The 23,558-nt window shown below is 48.7% G+C and overlaps 1 protein-coding gene across 3 annotated transcripts; it reads right to left on the bottom strand.

The window, feature by feature from the left end:
- Nucleotides 1–53: 53 nt before the first annotated feature.
- CD34 (CD34 molecule) lies at nt 54–23,017 on the bottom strand. 3 transcript variants are annotated; one of them, XM_065936296.1, is made up of 8 exons: nt 22,843–23,017; nt 12,979–13,161; nt 12,128–12,381; nt 11,028–11,108; nt 2,963–3,101; nt 2,680–2,732; nt 2,210–2,374; nt 54–1,525 (listed from the first exon to the last, which is right to left on the bottom strand). In XM_065936296.1, exons 1-8 carry the CDS (start codon nt 22,919–22,921, stop codon nt 1,340–1,342), a joined length of 1,140 nt encoding a protein of 379 aa, XP_065792368.1. In that variant the 5' UTR covers nt 22,922–23,017; the 3' UTR covers nt 54–1,339. The 3 variants fall into 3 exon arrangements, with proteins under 3 accessions (XP_065792368.1, XP_065792367.1, XP_065792369.1); XM_065936295.1 differs by having other exon boundaries at nt 12,128–12,387; nt 22,843–23,015; XM_065936297.1 differs by having other exon boundaries at nt 1,383–1,677; nt 12,128–12,387; nt 22,843–23,016.
- Between the last annotated feature and the right edge of the window lie 541 nt (nt 23,018–23,558).

Raw genomic sequence — 23,558 nt, 5'->3', positions numbered from 1 at the left:
GACCTCTGCTCTGGTCTTCAGACACACCCAGCTGGCACAGAACACAGAACAGATGAGTTTCAGTATCACTTTAGTTACATTATTTACATAGACAAAACAAAAAATCCACCCCATCTTCCTATCTCTGGAAAGTTCTATTTCCAACTGTCACTGAAATCAGGATCCCTTTTCACCCTTCTGGAAAAAGAAAAAACAACAAACGAGGACCTGGGTCACCTGCAGAAAAGGTGGCTTGTGGTGAGGGTCCTCTGGAGATGTCCTGGGGCCCTGACTGCATGGGGTGCAGAGCGGTGAAAGGGTTCAGGGTTGGGGAGACAGAGATAGAAAGGAGTCTGCTGGGAGACTGAGGCCACAGCTCAACCCAGGAGTCAGGGAGAGACGGGAGGAGGCCGTCAAGACAGAGGTGAAAGTCAGAACCTAGCCTCAGAGCAAAAGGCTTCCTTTGAAGCGCATGGGTCAAGAGGCCTGGCTCAGAGATCTGGTCCCATGGTCCTGTCCACTCTGACCTGCTGGCAGAAACAGCAGCCCAAGCAGAGGCTCTGTGTGGCCCTGCAGGGACGGGGACCAAGCTGTGTGCCCTCACCCCTCTGCCCTTTGAGTGGGAACATGTGTCCACATGTATGCCTACCAGGTCCTCCAAACACACAGACTCTGGAGGTTGTTCTAAAACTTGGGAGTCTGGTTCCAGGCTCAGCCAGAAAAGCTGCACAGGCCTCGGTCCACAGAGGTGGGCGTGGTGGTGGGGGGTGGTTTACCTTGGAGCTCGGGGAACTTAGAGAGCAAGAGGGGAACTGATGAGCTAATGCTCAGTGCCTCAGTGGGGGATAACAGAGATGGGTTAAGACAGCATGATTTTCTGTACAAAGGGGCAAGTGTGAGGGATTGCTTTGGTGTTCCTAAAGTAGAGCAAGAAAAAATACAAGGAAGAAACAGGAAAAGGTAACACCTCCTGGGACGAAATCACAGCCCAGAAAAGCCCCTGCTTTCCTCTGGGAGTTCCTATAATGAGAGAGGAAGGGGAGGAAAGGGGCCCCCGCATGGAAGCTGCAAGACCATCCCACCCCCCACCCCCTGGAGGAGCTTCTCTGCATCTTGGCTGTGCACATCACACCTTTCCTCAGAGCAGCCCGGAGGTGGGTGCAGGGAGCTGAATGCGTCGAGGGCAGGAAGACCCCTTGGCCTGGTACAGGGCGGGGCTCCGAGGACGGCCTCGCGGGTGTGTGCAGTGGGAAAGGGTAGGCGGTGAGGGGTGCTGCTCCAGCGCAGAGGCCGAGAGCACTCAGACCCAGGGAGGGGCTCCTCCCCGGATCCCACCCGGCCGCGCCCCTCCCCGGCCACGTCACAGTTCGGTATCAGCCACCACTCGCTGTCTCGCTGAATGCCCGTTTCTGGAGGTGGCCTGGCCGGTGCCATTCTCCTGAGCCCCGCGATTCACAATGGCCTTTCCCTGAGCCTCGGGGGAGGCCTCAGGGCCTGAGCTATAGCCCTGGCCTCCACTGTTCTCCACGTAATAAGGGTCTTCGCCCTGGATGGTGTATAAATAAAGGAGCATTACCTCGCCAGCATGGGAGCAAGAGGAGGGGTAGGGGGCAGAGGAGAGGCAGAGGCAGGGGGGAGGGCGCTGCAGCTGAAAGTGCAGGCTCCTTTCTTCCTGAAGCGCGCTCAGGGTTCCAGCTCCTGGAGGAGAAAGCACAGAGGAGAGGCACCTCACCGTGCCACGGCAGCTCGAGAGCCAACTCGCACCAGAAACCGGCCCGTCCCCGGGGTGGAATAACCTCCCCAGAGGAGGTAAAGGGGCCAGAGACCAACAGGCAAGCCCTGGCCTTGTCCACCCTCCTCTAGCCCACTTCAAGAGTCGAGTTTCCTTCCACACGCCCCCTTCTTGTGAGACGCTGGGTACCGTGGGCCTTGAATATGCTTGCAGAGAAGTGGCTGCTTTAGCTGCCTCTTCTGGTTTGTACCCAGCTAAACTATCCCAGGGAAAACAATAAATCGAGGACACAAACCATGTTACCATGGGGGTGGGGAGCAGGGCCTCAGGTCATGCCCCCCTCCCGAGTCTATTATGTATTGTTTTGACTCATCCACGCATGCAGTGATGTGCGTGCACACACATTCCTGCTATTTCTCCTCCCCTTCTGTGACATTCACGGACCTCCCCAGGAGACCTAGCTTCCTCATTTTCTTTGCCCTGGAGCCCAGAACTGACCAGCCTTTCTCCTGTTGGGCTCCAGCTGCGGCGGTTCATCAGGAAATAGCACGTGGTGATCAAGACGGCCAGCAGGATCCCCGAGAGGAGCAGTGCAATCAAGGTCTTCCGGGAATAGCTCTGGTGGCTGCTGACATCTTCTTCAGAGAAGCTCTGGATGCCCATCTTGAAGAGAAGACATAGAAAAAAGAGAGCCTTCCACTTGTGGAACGTGGGTTCTAGAAGAGGAGCCCAGCCCATGCTAGACCCCTCTGTGTGACTCAACACTGAATAGACCCAAGGAGACATAGACCTCAGGGATTTTCTAAACAGGACTTAAGACTGGTATCTCTTCATTAAGTTGAACTGTAAAATTTTGTTCCAAAGATAGAAGGGCGAAGACTCTCGGAGAAGGGTGGAGAGGGAGGAAGGGTAGGTCTGGGGAATATGATTACTTTCTCCCCTGAGACCCCTCATCTCTGAGAACTTACCTCTCTCAGGTCAGACTGGTGCCTATTCAGAAGTTTCATCTTGCTGGAATATTCTGGAATGAGAAATGGAGTATGCTGAATCTAGAAGCTGGAACAGCTCATCCTGCACTGTTCTAGAAGATGTTCTGATGGTGAGGGTAGATCTGAGGAAGGTCTTTCCCAAACTCAGCATAGCCCAGCTCCCCCGCAGCTGTGCCCTTGAGCTAGGACGCCTGGTTTCTATCCAGCATCCTCTAACCTCAGCCCGTCCCCCTCTCGGCCTCAGCACAGACCTGTCCCTTACCTGTACTGTTGGCCAGGACCAACAGCAGGCACTGAGGCTTCACCTCAGACTGGGCCAGGAGTAAGGAGCACACCTCGGCCTGTTCCTCCTGACACAGGACTCGGGTCAGCTTCTCTTCATTGTTCTTCTTAAACTCCTCCTGGGACAACAGAGAAAAGTGGTGAGCAGGAGACGAGCTTGCTGGTATCCTTTGCACTGTATCTGGGGGCTCAGGCAATAATTCGGATTAAAGTCACACTGTTACCCTCAAAACAAAAATAATCCTTTTCTTCCCCCTAAAATTCCAAGTGGAAAAAAAAATCTTGCAAACTTCATATGTGCAAAAACATTATAAGAAAAAAAAAACAAAAAACTCCAAAATTTTCCAAGACCAAAAGGTGGTCTTAGCTGGTGCTCTACAATGTCAGAGAACAAATTTAGGAACTATTCCCTTATTGAAGGATTGCCCATGTAAACATACACTATCCAAATTAAGTTCAAAAGAAATCACCAATAACACAAAATATTAACAGTGCAATACAAATGAAGATAAAACCCTCTGTTTCAAGGTTATAAGAGGCCCAAATATTGACAGAAAACCCAAGGGAGGTGAGGAGTAGAGAACAAATTTATGACTATAGATGCAACAAATTTATGACCATAGATCCTCGTCCCTTCCCTCTTAGTCTCCAAGGGGTCTCACAGACAGCATGGCTCAAATTCAAGTGGGGCTCTTGTCTAGTCTTCCATTCCCTGTCCCCACTAGAGACACGGAACCCAGTTTTACATGAGGTGGACAGGTTGCTGACTGACTGGTCCACGGGAGTCAGGCACTCAGACTCAGGAGACAGACTCTGACAATTCTTCTGACAAGTCCCAGGAAAGGGATGAATTAGAAGTCCTGGCTGTTCCCCCTGCTCGGTCTTCTAGGATTTATTCCAGCAGCCTCTGAAGGGAGTGGCCTGCTCTACCCAGAAAAGGAATCAAAACCAAGACTCTCTCCTTTGTCCGGATGGCAGATGGCGGAGGAGGAAATGCCTGAGCAGCTCTGACAGCTTTCCTGTGAGGGGAAAACTGCTGGGGCGTGTGAGGGGCATCAGAGCTGAGCCTCTGTGGAGGAGAAAGCTTCCTGTTTGCGGAGCGGCGCTGCTCCAGGGGCAAGGCCACAGGGCCCTCCCAGCTTGGCAAGCAGCCTGGGTATTTTCCTATTGCTGTGGCCCAAGGCAGTAAAACCCAGGCTCCTCTGCTCCCGCACAAGGCAAGGTCAAGATTGGCCTCACGTCCCAGCTTTCTTCTGCCAGCTGGAATTCAAGGCTTTGGGGAGGCCAGACAGCAGGGTGAGCTAACCTCCGGATCACAGAAGAGAGGAGTCCAGTGGGAACCTCAGAAGGTCCCCAGGAGCCAAGGTTACAGAGAGATGGGTCCTCAGGCCACGGCTCCTTCTGCTGAGGCAGGTCTCCAGGGAAGTCCCAGGATAGGAGCTCCTCACAGCAGCGTTCGCTGTGGGGAGTCTGGGCACCGCACTGCATGTGATCAGCAGTCTCCTTCCTCTCTGGGCCCGCGTCCCCTTGGACTTGTCCTGCTGCCCCACGAACACCTTCTGGACGAGGAGGAGGGAATTCCCTGCCTGGATGGCTCTGGGCTTCCCAGCTGTCTCGGGCTGACATGTGTCTTGTTCCCAAGAGAGGCAGGGGAATGGGGCTCCTGCACAATCTTAAACAAGCCTAACAAGGAGGCACCTCCTCAGTGTGCTGAGTCCTAAGAAGCTCTGCCTCGATCAGACTCAGCTGTTCCGATGGTGATCAGGACTGCGTGAATCCCTCTGTGCGTGCGTCGTGTGTGTGGTCTGTGTGTGGAGTGGGGCTAGCAATGAACTCCACACGGTCAGAGCTGTTGGTGTGTACTCACGGCCATGAAGATAGACACCGCTTCCTAAGTCTCAGACGCTGGTTCTAAGTGCTTTCTGTATACTAACTCATATAGGTTTCACACAACTCTATGAGACTATTCTTCTCCCCATTTTGTAGATGAAGAAACTGAGGCACAAAGAGACTTCAGAGTTGACAGAGCTAGTCACGTGGTAAGCAAGCATGCACCTGCTTCGGGGTTATCAGAAACATCTCAAAATAGGCCTCACAGAATGGATAGAATGTATGCAGGAGAAGCTGGGGAAGGGCCTTGGGAGTGTGGGTGCCACCCAGAGGAAGCCCAGGCACGTATAAGCCGGCGGCCTTCGCAATACGGGTTGCCCGGGGAATGAAGCACATGGCCTTGCCCCTTGGAATTTCATCCTTCAAGACTGGATTCCACCTCACCTCCTCAAAGAAGCCAGTCCCTGTCTTCCAGCAGACTGGGTATCCGTCCTTGCTCTGCTATTTACTAGGTTCTTTGCAAGTCGTACAACTCATCTGAGAGTGAGGCTGCTCAGCTGAAGACTCAGCAGCGGTGGGGACTGGAGGGCTGCTCTGGGAAGAGCGTCCGACAAGGCACTTGGAACCAAGTGGGCACGGGTTAAATGGCAGCTGTCCCGAAGCAACACCTCCCAGGCCACATCGTCTAGAATCCACACGTCGATGTTGAATCACATTCTGCCTTACTGCTATTATCATTTCTCTGTGACTAGATTGCTAGGCTTCTTAGTAGGGGGAGGGAAGTGGGTGCACATTAAACAATTGTGAACCCAGACTGCACAGAGCACAGTGCCAGAGAGACAAGAACTCAGTAAGCTGTTCTTCGTCTTAAGGTCCCAAGTGGTTTGACTTCCACACAGGGGCCCTCCGCCCCTTGTTTAGTTTCTTGGACTCGATTCAGGGGAATAACAGTGTCCAGCCAGCCTCCCTCCTACTCTGGAATCCAACAGCATCAGTGAATTGTGTTTGGGCCTGGACAGAAGCAGGTGGATCCTGAACAAAGCACAATGCGCCTCCGGATGCTTGAAATAAACATCCTCCCCCAAGAGAGGCTGCAGGCAGGCATCATGGGAGAGTGCGCAGGAGGAAGCCACGGCCTCACCACGTTGCTCGTGGGAATCAGACTGGTGGACCCCTAACTGCATTGGCTAGCACATGATATTTTATAAAAACAATCATCATCATCATCAAACCACTTAAGTTTTCTAAAGTAACATTCTCACACTTTGCAAAGACTCTCAGCATGTTAAAGAAGCATGTTAAATATTGGAGTAGGGGGAGAAAGGGACAGGCATTTTTCTAAACTTTAAGATATTACCCAATGTTAAGGCTCTAAGATCAGTCACCTCTCTCTCTCCCTTCCTCCCGCTCTCTCAGTATTTTATCGACTTTGGTGTGAGCTTGACAATGCAGCTGAAACACCTCTTTTCATATAGAGACTGGAATAATTAAAGCACCCGTTACAAGTCACACAAGTGGGCAGCAAAAGTTAGGGTGTCCCAGATCTCAGGTTCTTTCCAGAAGACACACTGTCTTCGTCAGTCCCCAATCTGCAAGTTATTTTTTCTGCATGGAAACTGACCTTTAGTGTTTGAGCAGAAGGCAAGGAAGACACGGGCTGGGGGACATTATCTGGAGGCAGCCTGCCTCCAATGAAGTAAATGTGACAGAGCAAGGGGGGGTGTGAGCTAGCTGAGTAAATATCATCTCTGCCTATAAATATATGTGGTTCTAAAGAAAGGCAGTTCTGAAAGACAAATTGGAGGGCAAAGGACTTGAATAGAGATTTCTCCAGAGAAGATACACAAATGGTTAGTAAGCACGTGAAAGGATGCTCAGCATTATTAATCATTAGGAAATGGCAGTCAAGTGCACCTCACATCCAATCAGATGGCTACTATCAAAAAATCGAACATAATGAGTGTTGGTGGGGTTGAGGAGAAACTGGAACTTCTGTGTCCCATTGGTGAGAACATAAAATGGTGCAGCTGTTACGGAAAAGAGTATGGTGATTCCTCAAAATATTAAAAATAGAGTTACCATATGATCCAGCAACTCAATTACTGGAGATATAGCAAAAGAAATAAGAGTGTTGAGATATCTGAGCAAACATGTTCATAACAGTATTATTAACAATAAGCCAAAAGGGGGAAGCAACCCAAATGTTCATAGGTGAATGAATGAATAAAATTGGATATGAACACACAATAGAATATTATTCAGCCTTAAAAAAGAAAATTCTGACACATGCTACATCATAGATGATCCTTGAGGACATTAGACTAAGTGATTATGTATCAGTCACAAAAAGATAAATACTATATGATTTTACTCATAAGAGGTACTTAGAATAATCAAATTCATATAGAGAGAAAGAATAGTGGTTATCAGGGAGAAGGAGGGGGGGAAGGGAAGTTGTTTAATGGGTGGAGAGTTCAGTTCTGGAAGGCGAAAAGACTTCTAAACATTAATCATACAGCAAGGTGAATGGACTCAACAGTACTGAACTGCACACTTAAAATGGTAAATTTCATGTTATGTATATTTTACCACCATTAAAATGATTCCTTGGTAGATTCCCCTGGATCAATAGATATGAAATAAGAATAAGGGCTTCCCTAGTAGCTCAACTGATAAAGAAGACGGTAAAGAGTCTATCTGCAATGTGGGAGACCTAGGTTCGATCCCTGGGTGGGGAAGCAACCCACTCCAGTATTCTTGCCTGGGAAATTCCATGGACAGAGGAGCCTGGCAGCCCCCAGTCCACAGGGTCACAAAGAGTCAGACATGACTGAGCAACTCACTCACACACACACACACACACACTAGAGAATAAAGTAAGCTTACATTCTGGAAACTGTGGGAAACCACAACCACCAAAGAGTAAATTAACCTGACGCTGCAGCAGAGAGAATGAACGTCAGACGTGGGTGATACGTTCTGCTAACGAGGCTTCTGAGATGTAGTAACAGCTGCTTGACAAGAGGATGGGATTACCGTCCTCTGGCCGACATAGGTGACCTCTATCTAGAGGTGAAGCCCCGCAGCAAAAGGAGAGTAGCTGGGATAGAAATGTCTAGAGAACGCGTGTACAGAAGGCAGGCCCAGTAATCCCACAGCAAGAGCTAACAGGCTGGATCCTTACTGTCGGTGTGAAATGAGCGTCTGCAGAGCTGGGAACAATGCCTGTTTCTGTTACGGGAACACATTAGATGGAAGAGCAGGACAGCAGTACATAAGTGCTCGAGGGTGTGATGTTAGGGGGACCCATGTCCTTCATGCTTCTCATTAGGCCTGAGTTTCCCCTCGCTGAGAACCAGGGCCATAAGGCCCTCAGACGCCCAAGGTACAAAAGCAACCTAAGGAAAATCAAGAGGCACCACACCACTTTGGGGGAGAGGCTGATTATCAGAGAAGCATGCGGTAGGACTCACGGAAAAGGAATCGGAAACAGGAGCTGTGGCCCCAAATTCTGGGAGAATGATTTCTGACTGAGGAAAACCGGAGGCAATGCTACTTGAGGGCTGGGGAAGAGGAAACCCCAGGAAGACAGAGGGGTCAACAGTGGTGGAAGGAAAAGGAAAAAAAAAAACAAAAACCAGCACTGCATAGGTGCTGCTATCGAGTGCATAGGTGCTGCTATCGAGTTGACTGATCACGGGCAGCGCAGAAGCCTTCTTTAGGATATTGGAGGAATTACTATCTTTCCACATCCCTACTCGCAGATTCTTCCCAAATTACAGTAGAGTGTGGATCTTTTCAGCTGTGCACAAAGTGGGTTAGACAGTAAAGGCCTCAGACAGAGAGAGAGACTGCAGCACAGTAAAAGCAGTTATTTCTGGAGTAGCAGTGAGTTTCTGGCACTTATCTTGCAGGATGACCCTCATTAAATGTGAACTTTGAAGAGCAGTGGACAGACATTTAGAATAAATCGTGTGCGATTAGCTCTAAATCGTTTGTACGAAGAATTAGTATTCTGGCACAGACCACTGCGATGCACAGGAAAATAAGTGCTCAGCCAAGATAATACAGAAAGAGAGAGAGAGAAGATGATCATTTTTCTTGTCCATAATTAGCAAACTGTTGGGCAAAAAAAAAAAAAAATGTTTTTTAAATGAGTTGAAAGTCAGCATCAGAAACACAGAATCTTAACGTGTCCACACCGTACATTCACGCTTAACTACTTTACAAGTTGCACTTAGCTATTCCCATTGCCTGAACCTCTGTCTTTCAAATTTCTGTTGTTTTTTAAAACTGTAAGTTAAATAGTTTTCTTAGGTATTATTTTAGAAGACCTGTGAGTCAGAATGACCCAGCTGATAACCACAAGATACCAATAGGCAAATTAGACAAAAATAAGTAATGTAACACCCTCTACAGAGTACAGTATTTACCCAGACTCTTTCCAATACATGCTTGTCACATGTCATATATATGGTTCCCTTAAATGGGTTCCCAACTTGTAAGAAAACGCTTTTTTCTGTGAGTAAATATCACTTTTCCTATCATCCCATCTTTCATCCAGGAAATTGTTGCTGTCAGGAAACTGGATTTATTGAAACAAAGCAAGGAGACCTGCTATCATCATCAAAAATTAACACAACGCTGTACAGTCTGCCACGAAATGAGGCCTGAAACTGAAAGAAGAGGCGTAACTACTAAACAGAAAGAGAAAACCAACATGGTATGAGAAATGGCGTTATGGTTTACCTTAAAAATGAAAAATAACCATTTTAAAAAACTCCTGGAATTAATAAGCATGTTAAAGAAAATGGCTAGACCCAAGATAAATATAAAAAACTCAATGAACTTTCTAATATACAAGAAACAATCAACTGGAATATATCATGGAAAATCTATATAATAAACAAATCTTAAGAAATCCATAAAACTTATAGGAGAAAACATTTTAAAAATTAGAAAAATAAAAAGACACAGGACAATACCAGAGGAAAATCAGGAAGAAAAAATGGTAAGATTTCAGAACGGTTCCAATTAAAAATTTAATGGTCTTGTGGGGTTTTTTGACTTGTTGTTTCTAAAATTTTTCTTAAAAATAGATGAAAAATTCCTTATACACAGGTCTTTGTATAGCAAAGACCTGCTTGGCTAGATATTGAAACTGTTGATGTATAAAAGTATAAGGGCTTCCCTGGTAGCTCAGCTGGTAAAGAATCCACCTCCAGTGCAGGAGACCCAGTTCAACTCCTGTGTCGGGAAGATCCCCTGGAGAAGGGATAGGCTACCCACTCCAGTATTCTTGGGCTTCCCTGCTGGTTCAGGCAGTAAAGAATCCTGCAGTGTGGGAGACCTGGGTTCCATCCCTGGGTTGGGAAGATCCCCTGAAGAAGGGCAAGCAACCCACTCCAGTATTCTTGCCTGGAGAATCCCCATGAACAGAAGAGCCTGGCTGGCTACAGTCCATGGGGTCGCAAAGAGTCGCACACGACTGAATGACTAAGCACAGCACAGGGCACATAAAAACTTAATACAAACTAAAGGGAGAACCCGAGTCAATAAAGGAGAGAATCGCTGAGTAAATAATAAATGTTAGGGGAACTGGTCATATGGAGAATGAAGCATTTACAGCAAAAAATTCTTTCTGTATTAAAGTGTTATATGAAAATAATGATAAATAAATTGATTTTTTGGGTGACTAGTTTATATTTCCTGAAGGACTTTCTTCACATAAAAGCAAACCTAAATCAGACTATATATTACAATATGCACGTGTGCGTGCTCAGTCATATCCAACTATTTGCAACCCTATGGACTGTAGCCAGCCAGGCTCCTCTGTCCATGGGATTTTCCAGACCAGAATACTGGAGTGGGTTGCCATTTCCTCCTCCAGGGGAATCTTCCCGACTCAGCGATGGAACCCATGTCACCTGCACTGGCAGGCAGATTCTGAACCACTGAGTCACCTGAGAAGCCTATACAGTACAATAGAGGAACGGGAAAAGTAAATTTAAATAAAATCATCTTTGCCTTCTTTGTCCACCAGATGGGGCCTCTTACTCCCTTAAATCCAAAGCTCAGTATTCAAAGCAGCCTGTCCATGTTAAACTGCCCTGCCTCCACCCAACTCGGTCCTTCCAAGACTAACCTCAAGGAGGTTCAGAAGTAATTTCGGGAGGAGTAGGAGGGGATAGACTGGGCAGGGGGGGTTGACTTACACAGCTGGAGGTCTCATTTAGCTTCAGGCAGATGCTGTGGGTCAATTTCACTTCTTTGACTCTGGAACATTTTATTTCATTCTGTATTAAAAAAAAAAAGTAAACAAATCAGCATCATTTCTTCCCCACCTCTTTTCTGGTTTGATTTCTATGAGCTACTTTTTAAAGAGGCTTTTAAAAAAAGGAAATTTAAACATGTTGTTAGGAGACTAGAAAGTTATAAGACACACTCTTCTTTCACCTCACTTCTTAACACATCAGATAGTCAAAACTTTAGTTACTAGCCTGGGCTTGCAGGCAAGTAGCTATTTGCAATCTTGGTAAACATTGGCTTGGATGGTGCAGAAATGCAAGAGGGTAGGATCTTTCCCCTTGGAGCTGTTTTTCCCTCCAGTGAATTACACACTTGCAGGGGAACAGATAATCAGGTGGCCAGGCAGACTCTGGTGACACTCATTTTCCTCTTGGGCCCTGGGACTCTCCAGATTTCTATTCTGGCTCCCTTCAGCACAGAACCCAGGCAGGTCTCCCATGCCTGCTGGCAGGCTCCACGCCCTCACATTTTTACTCTTTCTGCTGAAAGCTGTTGATAGCCACAAGCCCCAAGACTGAACAAGGCAGGTTTAGCTCAACACCCCTCGTCTTCTTAGCTCCTCACTGCCTCTGCACCCTGGCATACCACCAAACCCTCTCACAGAGAGGAAACAGTATTCGCCCTAAACATTTTGGGAAAAGCAGCACCATTAAGTGCAAGATAGTTTCCAAATATGCCCAAAGGGAAGCGGTACCTTGGTCCAAGACTAGACCAAGAGGTATAAGAAAGAACCGTCGAGGACTGGATGGATTTCTGAGAATCCTCTTTACACTCTACTTTCTAGAAACACTATACCCATGGCACAGACCAGTCTTGCCACCAAACCCTACCCTTTTCCTTCCCTTTCTCTCCCTTTCAGCAATATTTAAGCTGCGTATTTCTCCCGTGAATTCCTACATGATGAAAATTCACTGGTTTGGAGAAGCAGGGGTTAAGGGGAGGGGAGAGAGCTTGCATACATATGAAGTGAGGGGGAAATCTGTCATTTTTAGCCCAATTCACCCACCTTGATGATACTTTGGGTAGGAGAAAATGATGGAGAGGTTTTCATGGAAGAAGTCACAGGGCTGGTACTGTTATACACGGAATCCGAAATATTTCCAGGAAACGTGCTGGGCTGCAAAGTCGCCTCTGAAGTTGCAAAACTGATGAGGGTAGAAGACACTGTGGTGGCTAAAGAGGTTTCTGATGGGACAGAAGAGTTCACGGTTCCAGAGACTGGGAGGATCTCAGAGGTAGACGTGAAATTGACTGTAGACGCTGGAACTGACCAAGACACTAGTGTGAACACACGCACAATGGCATAAACACACAGACAAACACACAAACACTTGTCAGTTCATTCACATAGGCTCGGACTTCAACCCAGAAAAGGGAATCTGGGGAGTTAAAAGTTACTTCATATCCTAACCCTTGGCAACTCATTTCCAGTCAGCTGTTGGAACCACAGCTCTAATCTAGAATGTATTAGAAATGCCCTCCAAGACGCTGAAACTGAACTGGAAACTGGTCTACCTTAGAGACACCAAAGGCCCCCAATTTGAATCTGTACCCTGCTTGCTTCACTTAGAAAAGATCATAGACTCTTGTTTTATCACTAAGCTGGACTCAGGAGTACAAGAATTACTGATCACAACAAGCAGCGCAGACGTTGACTGCAGTTCTTCTAGACAGGAAGAACTGTCTAGAACATACTTCAGGGTTCCCTAAGCGTGATATTCAAGCTATTATTCAAAGGAGCTTGTATGTTTTTATCTGTGGGGGGACATAGAGGGCAGGGGTGGTTTGCAAATATCCTAAAGCTTTGCCCAGGGGCCAGCAGCATCCTTCTGGGGGCTCGAGACGAGAACTCTTTACCTGAGGTGGCGGGTGTGGTCCCATTGCTGTCCTGGGAGACACTGTAGAGGCTGGTGCTCCTAAAAGTACTTGAGCTCACACTTATCCAGCTGGATGTGGATGTAGGGACAGGTGAAGATACTCCTGGGCTGAGTGGCACTGTGGCATTAGTAGTCATGTTCATATCTGTGAATTCCATAGAAGCTATAGAGAAAGCGAGAAGACATTTCAGAGTCCAGATCATCCTGATGACTCACGGCATCACATGATTCAGTTTCTTGACATCAGGCAGAATCCATCTAGAACATCCCCTGGCAACAGAGCAGAACAACGACACCCTCCTGGTCAGCTGACGAATCTGCCACTAGATTTTTTCCCAAGGGAAGAGAGAAAGAAAAGTTCACACGCACCAGTATCTAGCATAGTATTATTTATAGGAGGGAAAAGTTGCAAGCAACTAAATGAATTACAATAGGGTAGATGTTATATGCACTCAGGATACCATAATCACTGCAAATGAAAATATGCTACAGTTATAGCAGCATGAGAATATGAGGCAATGCTCATAATAGGCTAAGTAAAATAGAAACATTTCAAGTTACACCTGAATAAATACTGCCAAGAGCTAAAATGTGGGAAAAGACGCACCTCTATTTCCTTTTGAATGTATCCTTCTCTCCATTCAATTTATTAACTCAGAATAACCACTAGATTCACACCAGCTCTATGCAATCCTTTAAAAAATCTTCTTTCCTTCCTAGATTGCCCCATTACCCAAATCCTTTCATTCTTTCCCTCAGGGCCTTAAAATCTATTCTTTTTTTTTTTAATTGAGGAACTGTGGCTCACAAGCTCAAGATTTCTTTTGGGAAACTCTGACCTAGGAATCTAGCCGATGGACTAGAGAGCATATGACTTGGTTTCTCATCAAGCACCGTGGGGACAGACAGCTGGGTTCTGGCTCTGCCAAGAATTCAGTAATTTAATGTGTGTGTGTACCAATTTCTAGATGAGGGTCTTTTCTTACTTGCATTGTTGGGGAAATCAACGAGATAACAAATGCTATAGCATAATGTTTCTAGAACTAGTTATTCTCTGAAATTTTCCTGCAGGTTCCTAACCCTCCCATGTTTCCTATGGTACCCAGCAGGGCCATCCTTAGGTCCAGGAAGGACCCTCCCTGTTCCCAGAACATGAGCAGTCCATGGGGCCAACGGAGGTGTATCCTCTCTTCTAGATCATGTGTTGGGACCAGAAGTCCTAGAACTTCTTGCCCAAATGGCTCTTTGCTTACTGGAGGACCTGCATGGCCCTCTTCTCCTGGTCCAACCTTCCAAGGGTGAACTGCAGCTCCAGGGAATGTTCTCCAAGCTCAAGGGTAGCCAGTGTGCAGGGAAAATGCGAGAGCTCAAGCGTGTGGGTGGGGTGTCCCTTGCCTGCACGCACGGTCCCTTACAGTATGGACCAGAGCCCTGGGTAAGAAGAAGAGATGAGGGTGGGCAAAGGCCGGCGACCATCTCTTCCCGCTAAGCCCCCCTGTGACACTGAACCCAAACGCTCTGAGAGTCTTAAATTCAAATCTGGCCTTCCAGGTGGCCATGAAGTTACATTTTTAAGAAGATAGAAGATATTTTATTTACCAGTTCATTGGCCTGATTTATAACTTGAAGAATTTGGACATATAATATATGGGATATGGGCCTCCACTGTATTCTTAGCTTGAGCCCTAGAAAAAATTAGAGGGAGGCTTGGTATCCAGAGCTCACACCCAGCAATACTATCCTCAAGGAAAGGCCCCCCGGGGTCCCAGGGCACCCTAAAGCTTGTCTCTAACTTTTCTGATTGAGATCTGAGTCTGTATTTTTCAGATGTTTCCAGGTAAACGCAGTGCAGAAGAACACCTCTTCTTTGGCGCAGCCTCAAGGCAGCAGTTAGGCAATGGTTTCAAGGCAATGAATTTTCCCCCAAAGGTGGTGTCAAGTCTCACTCTCCGTCATCCACCTCTCTTCCCAGCCTGCTGCAGGTAGGCTGGTACTCATGCTGAGTACAAAGCACCTCTCTGAAAATGATGGGGCGCAAGAGGAGGAGGAACACGTGGTATTACTATTTCCATTCCAGAGATAAGAACCTGGGTCACTGAGGTTTTAGCCAAGGGGCAACGCTGTCATTCATGCAGGGAGTTACGGTGTCCCCAAGGCTTAGCTGACTCTTGAGTAGAAGCAGCAAGAGGGTCAGGGAGTCCAAACTGCTAAGGATCAGGATGCATCTTCCACACTTTGGAGAGAAAAGGATGGGCTTCTGACTGGCTGGGGTTGGGGGTGGGAGGAATGAATTTCTCAGAATAAAATAGATGGGGAAGCAGACCCAGTGGTTTTGTCTTTAAATCAGTCCCCCTCGTCCTCTGTCATCCCCTTCTTCTGCTGCTTTTTATCTTTCCCAGGGGACCACAGAGGACGAGACAGTTGGATGGCATCCCCGACTGCATGAACATGAGTTTGAGCAAGCTCCGGGAGACGGTGAAGGACAGGGAAGCCTGGCGTGCTGCAGTCCATGGGGTCGCAAAGAGTCGGCCACCACTGAGTGACTGAACAAGTCCCTCTCAGCAGTCTGACCTGAAGGTCTAAGTTCAGTGCAGGGGGCAGGTGGTGGGAGCATCTGGACACTGAACTGAAGGACCGTCCTCCCAGGGTTCCCATTCCAAGGCACCGCGGGCGTTCCCCCTGGCATCCCTCCTCCCGCCCACCCTGGTTTCTTCTGGTTTCTTCTTCCCTCCAGGACACCGATTCTCGGGAATCCCATCTGGCCCGGCCTGGCCCAGCCCTCTCCTCTCCCCAACGAAATCTGGGCCTGGCTGAGGTTACGTCATGCTTTTGAACCCCCTCCCCCGGGGCCTCCTTCACCCAGACAAACAGTTTTGAACTTTTCCAGATGTGAGGAGAGACCCACTGGCCGCTCTGCGCGGAGGTGGCTGCTCCAGAGGAGCGAGGCAACCCTGCACCCGGCCAGCTCCTGAGCTCAGGGTCAGGCTCCCGGCTGAGGCTGCCTCCTCCCATGCCCTCCCCCCGCCAGGAACGGCGGAACAGGTTGCAGGAGCTGTCTGCAAAGGAGCAGGGAACCCTAACCGCGGGTTCACATCCCGAGTCCAGGCGGAGTGGGGAAGCCCGTGAGACCCTTGAGAGACAGGACAAAGAGGGAAGGCAAGAAGGCAAGGCGGGGCCCTGGGGGCGATCCTGACCTAGGCGCTGCGCCGGGAGACTGTCGGTGAGGGCGGCTCTTGCTTTCATAGTCTCTGGGGCTCCCTCTCTAGTGCTCCCATGAAGAGATGGGTCTTGGAGGAACGCAGTGAAAAGCATCAAGACTGAGCACAGGTCTGTGTTAATCCTGTCTTCCACAACATGCCCATGGCGTTAGACCACCCAAGGCGGATCTTTCTTTATCCGAGCTTCTCATCCCCAACTGTGTATGGAAGTCATAGCAGCCTCCCAGCCAGATCCAAAAGATGGTCAATGAAGTCTCCACCCCATTTCGCTCTAGAAACTGGAGGAACAGCTCTTACCCAACCCAACAGAGCATCATGCCACAAGTTAAACTTGAATGAACACCTATCTTCTGCTGTTCACCTCTCACTCCATCTGTATTCACTGTGTCTCCTGAAGCACCCTGTTTGCCCCTACCTGCCCTACTTGATCTCAGCCCATGAACTTGAGATGAAAGGAGACAAGGGATCCGGCAGTCAGAGACATGAGGATTCCAAGAAGCCAAAGAGGTGTCACGAAATTTATGTTGTAAACGTCATGCATTTAACTTAGAGGTACTTATTTCAGAGGCAATTAGTCTTGTCTGACACAGAATTCTAACAAACGTCTTCATCTGCTATCCTAGTCAAAGCTAAAAATTAGTAAGGGACTCCTAGAAGCAAACAACAAGGCGAAAAAGAATAAACAGCAATAAATTAAAACCAGACACAAGTATTAAAACCCACACTAGTCTGGAACCACTTGTGGTCAGAGTAAATAAAAAATACACACTTTCATAAGTATTCACACTCAGTGCGCATGAATCTGAGCAAACTCCAGGAGATAGTGAAGGACAGGGAAGCCTGGCCAGCTGCAGTCCATGGGGTTGCAAAGAGTCGTTCATGACTTATCGGCTGAACAACAACAAGAATTAACAATGCCATTGAGTTACACCATAACCAAACTATTTTCCGGATACATCTAAGTCTGAAGGTTAAAGCCCCCTTGCCCCTAATACACTGAGAAAGCAGAAACGTATGTAATAGGTTTTTAAAAGATTTCTACCTACAATTAATATATTGAAAATTCTCTTGAACTTTAAAGGGTGTTTACAAATCTTCAGAGATCCAGAAAGCTCTGCTGCCTAAATTACTAAATTCCTGTGCTTTAGGAGATGTTTTTTTCCCCATTATTTGGTCTTGTATTTCACAGGCCCTCTGAGCTGTAGTGGTGCTGTTTTTTGTTTTTGTTTTTTTGCTGGTGCTGTTTTCTGATCTCCTAGCCAGTCAGCCCCATCCTGCCCATCCTTTCAGGTTCTAGCACCTGACCTGAGAGCAGTTTCCTGGAGGAGATCTTGGCTATCTTAGATACAGAGCTGGGAAGAAGGAACAAGCTGGCCTCTGCTGGGAGCCCACAGCCTGTGTTGATGGTTGATGGGAAGATAGGAGAGCCCCAGAACAGAGAGCTCGGACTCTGTACTTGGACTGTGTTGAAAGGTTCCTCTTCCAAGTTCTAGCTTTATGACCATTGAAAGCCTTTTCACCTTTCTACACCTCCTCTGCAAAATGGAGATACAAATAGCCCCTTCCTCCTTGCTTTTTGGAGAAATAAAGGAGATAGGGGGTGTAAAGCAATTGCCTGTCTGCTAAGTGCTCCAGAAACAGTGATTATCTTTATGACATAGGATATTCTCCTGCTTCTAGGAGACGTTAAGACATATATCTGAATAACTTATCTGGCAGAAGATCATATACACTGTTTCCTGAGTGTAGGTCTTGTCACCTCAGTTACATTGCAGATTTCCTGACTGCTGGAACCATCTTTTAGACTTGTTTATTTTTAACTCAAGGCACTGAACACAATCCTTTCTGAGTTCGAGATAGGCACTTGGGTTGAATGGCAACTGCATCAGGCGTGTTCATACTGACCACTTCTCTGTATTGATAGAACCATCTCATTCAATGCTATAAGAGGACATGTACTTAATTAAGGGAATGTCCTTGAGAGGATAATCAGAATTAGGAAAGTTCTAGAAACCAAGTCACATGGTTGAGGGCTTAGTATTATTCCAGATAGATCAATGGTTGGTGCTTGGTGCTGGTGGACCAAATCTGACCCGCGGGTTGTGTGCTGTTTGGCCAGTGAGCTAAGAATGGCTTCTACAGGTTTAGAGTGTTGTAAAATAAAACAATGTAGACTATGTGTCAGAGACCACATATGTACTCCAGAGCCTAAAATATTTACTCTCTGGCCCCTTATAGGCAAAAAAAAAAAAAATTCAGTGATCTTTAATCCAGACAGGAAGAATTTGAGGGGAGAGAATAAACAATCTTCTTCAAGATTCATTTCACTTATTCATTCATTCTTAATTTTCCAAAGAACAAGTGATGTGCAGAGAATCAGACTCAGCACTGTGGGGAGTACAAATGAACACCTTTCTACTGTTAGGTGTTAGTGTCACTAGAATTTAAATAAATCCCTGTCCTCAAGGAATTTGTAATCTCATGGGGCAGACTAGAAAGGTTGTTAAGGATTGTCCTGAAGAAAGATCAGAGTAATTCTATGAGAGTTCAAGGAACAGAATTGCAATCAATGACTAGAAGTTACAGAAAGGCTAATTCCACTGCAATACCAAAAAAAAAAAAAAAAGCTAATAATCATAAGATTTTTCTTTAATAGAACAAATGACTTTGGGAGATAACAAGGTACTCGTGTTCCTGGGAGCATTCAGGAAGCCTCCATGCTATGGGTCTTGGCGGGTTTGGGTCATGTGTAACTAGATCAAAGTTCTAGGCTGATGCCTTCCTATGCTACAGAGGCTAGGTTGAGGTGTGAGTGTAAACCGAGAGTCTGTGGTCTGAGTGTTCCCGGGGTTCGGAGGCTCCCCTTTAATATTCAAATAGCACGTCTTGGACCCCGTCCACTTCCTGGGGAACCCTAATATCGTGAGCTCTCTCAGGGGGCCTGCGTTTGTCCCGGTCACCTCTTCCTCCCTGTCCATCATTTCCAGGAACCCCCGATTTATAGCTCTGTGCTCAACTGCAGGAGTTCTCGTTCTCACTGGTGTACCGTGGGCTCGCCAAATACCCATTCCTTTATTCCCCCTACCCAGAGCAACACTCAGTGCTACAAGGCCAGTGTGAATTGCCTGAAGATTTCAGATCATGCAGGGAGATCACAGCACACCCCAGAGGAGACAACAGCATAGCACTGAAATACTAGACATTCCCGCGCTAAACAGCCGGGCCACACCATAAGGAATGTTCCCAGTCAGGTCTTTTCCACCCTCCACTCACTACCGTCCCCCTACTGCTCCAGGCGCTTCCCTCCTCTTTTCATGCTTTCCTGGGCTTGGAGTCCTTTAGCCTTTTGTCTCTTGGGTTCATCAAATACAAAGTTCCACTTGATTTTATCACACTCAGCAATTCAACTTCCTGCCTGCCACTGCCCAGCAAAGGTTTGTGCGAGGGTCCAGGTTTTCTCAACCAAAGACTCGTTAAGGCATTTTCGTACACAATGGAGCGGGCTACCTAGAGGTACTCTCCAGGAAGATAGCAGGGGTGGATTCTTTGCGTTTTTTTCCCTCTTAAATCAGGAGCAGACTTCCCAATGAAGCCAGAGGCCTTTTCCTTTATGTCCAAAGGGAAGTGATTCATTCTAGCAGGCTGCAGGGTGTATGCCCTGGGACGCACACCCTGGTATATATCCCTCCTCATTTCTACCGCATTCTCCCAAGACGCATGCATCTTTCTCCGTAGCAAAGTCGAGGGCCCTTGAGACTAAAAAGTGTAGACACTGTGTTTTTATTTCTTAGCTGAGGAAGGAAGAGAATGTTCTCATTAGGAAAGTCAAAGCCCAGAAAAATATGGAAATTCTGTCCTGGCAACTCTGAGCATTTTCTTTTGGAGGGTGGTGTTTTATTCCTTTTCCATACCTTCGGATTTTCAGTTCCCCACACTCCGGGCCCTTTAGTGACATCCAGCAAAGTCAATGTGAGAGGGAAACCCAGGCACCCTTAAGGTGGAGCCAGGTAACCACCCCACCATGAACTCAGGCCTGCGCCCTTCTGCCCAGGAACTAAAGGGAATCGGGCAGTGAGGTGGTAAGAAGTGGAATTGTTGCTCCTTTTGATTTGCCTTTGAAAGAACGCTAGGCCTGAGTGTATCTGCTGCAGTGTGGGCTTTCTGGCCCTGAGCTTTGGAAGACAAAGACTCTTCCAAAGGAGATGAGAACTAGTGAACAGAGAGGCCCAGGAGGTGGAGCCAAAGGGATAAGAAAAAGAGGGCCAGGCTCCCTTTATCAGTCAAGCAGGAATGCTGAGGGAAACCTGCAGTTTGCAAAGGCAATGCCAGCTGGGCCAGCCCTAGGAGGGGGAGCGCTGGGGACCATGGAATTAGTCAGAGGTCCCAAGGCTGCTCCATCCAGGTCTCCATGTGGCAGCGAGTCAAGGGTGGAGTCTCTCCCCTCCGGAAAATATCTGATAAAATTCTTTTCCCTTTTCTTTTTTCCCCTCTTACACACAGCCCCAGACAGGATATGGGTGTGGGGTCAGCAGGCACGAAGGACCCAGAGGAAGAAGAGGAATGTGAAGGGGTGGGACACGCAGGACCAAGAGGAAAGACAGGCCTGGAGGGCTTGGAGGAAGCAGATACCCTGGGCCTGACAAGTGGGCTTCCCTAATTGCCTGCAAGGCTTCTCCTCCCAGCCGGAGCTGTGACTCTGGCCACGCACACACTCAGGTCAGACTCCAGCCTGCCTCTGGTCACCGCGCAGAGGGCCCATCTCCAGCAGAGACGGTTCAAGCCCGGGACAGCTTCTCACAGGGACCAAAATCCGACCTTCCCAGAACAAAGCTCCGAGAGGAGAAAACTCCAGGCCTCCCTTCTGTGGCTCCCTAAAGTTCACAGGACCCACACCACAGAATTTCTGCAATGTCCCCTCGTTAGCATTTCAAGCTATAGTCACTCATTTCATTTACCCCACAATATATCAGAAAATGACTCCTGGTATTAAATAAAAATGGAGGGACCCAGGGCCCGCTGCTCATCCCCGAAGCGGACACGCTGCAATTCTCCGTGTGTCTGCCCAGGGTTCTGCAGAGGTTAAATCGCTTTCCCATCCCCTCCGCTGCAGGCCAAGGCGAGACTGAGACTGGCCAGCTGAGGAAATAAGAAAAGGGTGGGCCTCACTCGGCCCGGGACCAGGTCATCATGAGCTGTGAAGCCAAAGGAGCGTGGAGCATCGGATAGGAATCCGAGCTGCCGGTCAACACAGCCCGTTGTGAGGTGCAGACAGCCCCCAAGGCCATGCCGCATTCTAGGGCTTCAACATCTGAGCAACAGCTTTTTTCCCGGCCCCAAACAGCATGTCTGGGTCCGTCAAACAAGTCAACCCAGAGCCTAACAGAGCTTCCCCCAGCCTGGAGTCTCTCTCCAACTGGGTGGGCCCAAAGGGAGACAACAGAAGAGGCCTGGCCGGCTGACCCAGGTCACTCAGAGGGACCACGCTGGGTGGCTTTTAGGATGCAGTTTAGGGAACTGGGAGCCCTGGAGGCCTGGAAGCAGAACCTGGAGCTAACAAGAGAATAACTTACAATATTTAAATGTCTAAGCTCCATGAGATGATACGGAGTGTTATCCCCAAATGAAAGCAATTACAAATAAATATTGATTGCGTGCCTACCATTTTTTTTTTTCTTTTCAACAGAAATGACAGCAAGAGCTTAAGAAGTATCCAGACCTGCCTGGATAAGCAAAGGAGTGAGCCCTAGTCTGCACGTCTGTCCACTAGTTAGAACTCGGAGAAGAGGGCAGGGAAAGAAAACCCCCCAAATGCAATGAGCTTGAATTTGTGCCGGGGTGAGCGGTTGTGGTGGGGAGAGGAAGGCAGAGTACAGAACAAATTCCATTCACCCGACCCTTCTCTCCACGTAAACAGGTGTGGATGCCCAGAGAAGGAGTCCTAACCTAGCTTTCCCATCTTAAATGCACCCTCACGGACTCTTCTTCACTGCAAACTCTCCGTGTCACCTAACTCCGCCTGCCTCCCCGGCCTCTGGACCCCGGACCCGGGGTCTCGTCGCAGGCGGGCTTCGTTCCTTGAAGGTCCAGTTCTGGCTCCCCGCGTCCAGGTGGTCGGTGGGTGCCAGCGCTCCCTTCCCAGCAACCGGCTCTGGCCGCCGCTTGCTTTCCGAATCAACCATCAGCTATAAACTTTTCCTTTCCTTTCCTTTTCTTCTCTCCTCCCCTCTCCCCGAGTTCTGGCTCCAGCTCTGCGCTCTGCGCACCTTTGGCATCTCCAGAGCGCTTTATTTCAGAGAAGAGTCTCCGGCCTGACTCCCGGAGGCCTGGGGCGCACCGCCCGGCTTACACCTGGGCTTCACTCAGAGGGTCCCCTTCCCGTCGCGTCCCACCCCCACCGACTCCCAGGTGAGGGGCCGGTCCCCACTGGGCTCTGTAGGGGCGGCCTCAGTCCCAGCAAGTCAGGAGCTGCGGCAGTGGGCGTGGGCGTGGGCGCGGGGGTCCCCGGGGCGGGGGGTCCCCCTGGTTCCGCGATCTCCTCGACCCGGCGCGCTCTGCCCCCGGGAGAGCGCCGACCCTTCCCGCCGACCAGACCAGCCGAGCTGGCCGGGCGCGCGGCCGGTACTCACGCAGCAGACTCAGCAGGCAGAGCGCGGTCCAGCCCCGCGCCATCCCGCGCCCCGCGCGCGCGCCCCTGCGGCCCAGCATCGTTCCCGCGGCGACCCCGGAGAGATGCGCAGAGCGCGAGTCACTGCCTGGCCCGGCCGGGACGCGCGGCTCCCCGCCCCTCCGCCCGAGCGTGGGGTGGGCGAAACGCGCTTCTTCCCCTCCCCTCCCTCTTCGGTCCTGGCACGGCCAGCCCCTCTCCTTGGCTGCCACTAACGTGAGCTTCCCGCTTAGTCCCAAAGGCGGAGGACGTTAGGAGGGAGGCCGGGGTTGCCGCTGTTGAGGCCAAAGAGGTTTCCTAAGGGCCCCCCGACGCCTTGTTCAGCTTGATAGAGCGACCCCAGTTTCTTCAAGCTCGCTTCCACTGAACTTTTAACCCCTTGGTGTCAGCCTTACAGGTATTCAGGGCAGGTTTCCTCTAATTCTTTTTTCCTCCTTCTTTCCTTTCTTTTTTATTTTTCTTGGTTTTTACGTTTTAAGTTGAGAACAGTCTTGCAGAAGGAATCTACTGGTAAGGACCTGAGTTTACAAGGGTGTGCATTTTTGCTAATCAGGTAAAAACAGGGACGCCCAGGTAAAACGTACCCCGTGTTAAACCTGATGCAGACTGCGATGTGTGGTAACGACGCAGCAAGCCTGAGCAGGACACGTAAATGACGGTAGTTGTTCACTTTTTTCC

Source organism: Muntiacus reevesi, chromosome 5 (assembly GCF_963930625.1).
Source record: "Muntiacus reevesi chromosome 5, mMunRee1.1, whole genome shotgun sequence".
Lineage (NCBI taxonomy): Eukaryota > Metazoa > Chordata > Mammalia > Artiodactyla > Cervidae > Muntiacus > Muntiacus reevesi.
This window is presented reverse-complemented; position numbering and strand designations above follow the sequence as displayed.